The sequence below is a fragment of the Urtica dioica genome, chromosome 1 (genome assembly GCF_054948205.1).
Source record: "Urtica dioica subsp. dioica isolate 48M chromosome 1, U.dioica_male_clone48M_v1_H2, whole genome shotgun sequence".
NCBI lineage: Eukaryota > Viridiplantae > Streptophyta > Magnoliopsida > Rosales > Urticaceae > Urtica > Urtica dioica.
Window position 1 is genome coordinate 6167155 of NC_142756.1, and position 1440 is coordinate 6168594.

Consider the following 1440-nt stretch of genomic DNA (forward strand, 5'->3'; position numbering starts at 1 on the left):
ATGATGTATATATATGTTCTTCGCTGAAATGGACACCATATATAGTGGCTGAAGGAAAAAGAGAATATTCCCGTTATCCATATTCAATATCATTTTACTTTTATCCCCTTCATAATCAACTTCTTGGTCAGGTAACATATACTCTCATCCACTATGGCTAAAGAAGAATAAACCAAGTAGCAATATTGATATGGGCTAGTATATATAAAGCTTGTAACTACAGCATTTTCAATCAACAAATCGGAAAATTTTCCCCAGGAAAACACTAAGAAAATGGCTCAAATAGCATTAATGGAGTCTCAAATGGACATCAAATCCTCAGCAGAAAGATACTACAAAACCTTTTGCACCAAACAAAACATGCTTCCGAAGATCTGTCCTGACATGATCAAAGACGTTCAATTGGTCACCGGTGACTGGGATTCCATTGACTCAGTGAAGAAATGGACTTTTGTTCCAATTGGTGAAACTTCTACTTCAATATCATCTTTTCAATTTGTGGTTTTATGTACTGCTAATTAATAGTAATACAATAATATTTCAAAAAATTAGCAAAATAACAAATTTAAACATTTGAGTTTAGCAAAATAGTCAACGTTTCGTAAATCTTAGGTAAATAGTCACTTTATTTTATTTACAGACGTATTTTTATAAAAATACCCATAAATAAGTTCAAAAATTTTTGGGTTATTTTGTAAATATACGCTTGTGTGGCTATTTATTTAAGATTTACGAAACGTTGGTTATTTTACAAAAGCAAACGTTTAAGTTGACTATATACCTAATTGACCCGTAATATTTTGATGCTTCCAATAGATGAGTCGCGTCCCCAGGTTTCTTCATTCCGAACTGTTGCGGTGGACAAGAAAAACAAGTCGATCACAATCGAAGCGATTGACGGAGATGTGAAAGAACTGTACAGCCTTTACAGGTACACAATTCAGGTTACTGGGAAGGATAACGGTTCGACTGTGAAAATCATTCTCGAGTATGAGAAACAGAACGCCGACGTCCCAGAGCCCACCAAGTATTTCGAGTTTGCGTCCGTGTTTTACAACACTATTGACGCCTATCTAGTCAAGAACAAGGAGTGACCACTTTTCATGTTATACATATTGTTATGAATAAATGGTTGGCTATGATTAGGAAGCAAGTGCTTCGATTCATATGGTGGCCAACCTTGTTGTACTTCTTAATATTGAAAGTTTTATAATTTTTTTGCCAAAATACTATCGATGACGATTTGTAAATGAACCAAAATTATGCTCCACATAAGAACATGAACCTAGGAAATAGAGGATAAGTATATAAGTAACACAGGTATTTCATAGTCTGGTTCATTGACGAGTGATCACCACCTCTGATACATGAAGAATTAGGTGTATATCTATTTTATATTACAGAACACTCTCCTTGCAAAAATAAAATTAAATAAAATCT

General features: G+C 34.0%; 1 protein-coding gene across 1 annotated transcript; it reads left to right on the top strand.

Moving 5' to 3' along the window:
• Positions 1-240: 240 nt before the first annotated feature.
• LOC149406776 (MLP-like protein 34) lies at positions 241-1234 on the top strand. Its single transcript, XM_089608648.1, has 2 exons — positions 241-463; positions 817-1234. Exons 1-2 carry the CDS (start codon positions 274-276, stop codon positions 1092-1094), a joined length of 468 nt encoding a protein of 155 aa, XP_089464774.1. The 5' UTR covers positions 241-273; the 3' UTR covers positions 1095-1234.
• The last annotated feature ends 206 nt before the right edge of the window (positions 1235-1440 follow it).

Bases quoted from the DNA above. Each gene is read 5' to 3' on its own strand.
- LOC149406776 (XM_089608648.1), top strand. From the start codon at position 274: ATGGCTCAAATAGCATTAATGGAGTCTCAAATGGACATCAAATCCTCA. The intron at 464-816 runs GTGAAACTTCTA...TGCTTCCAATAG, and splicing joins ATGGACTTTTGTTCCAATTG to ATGAGTCGCGTCCCCAGGTT.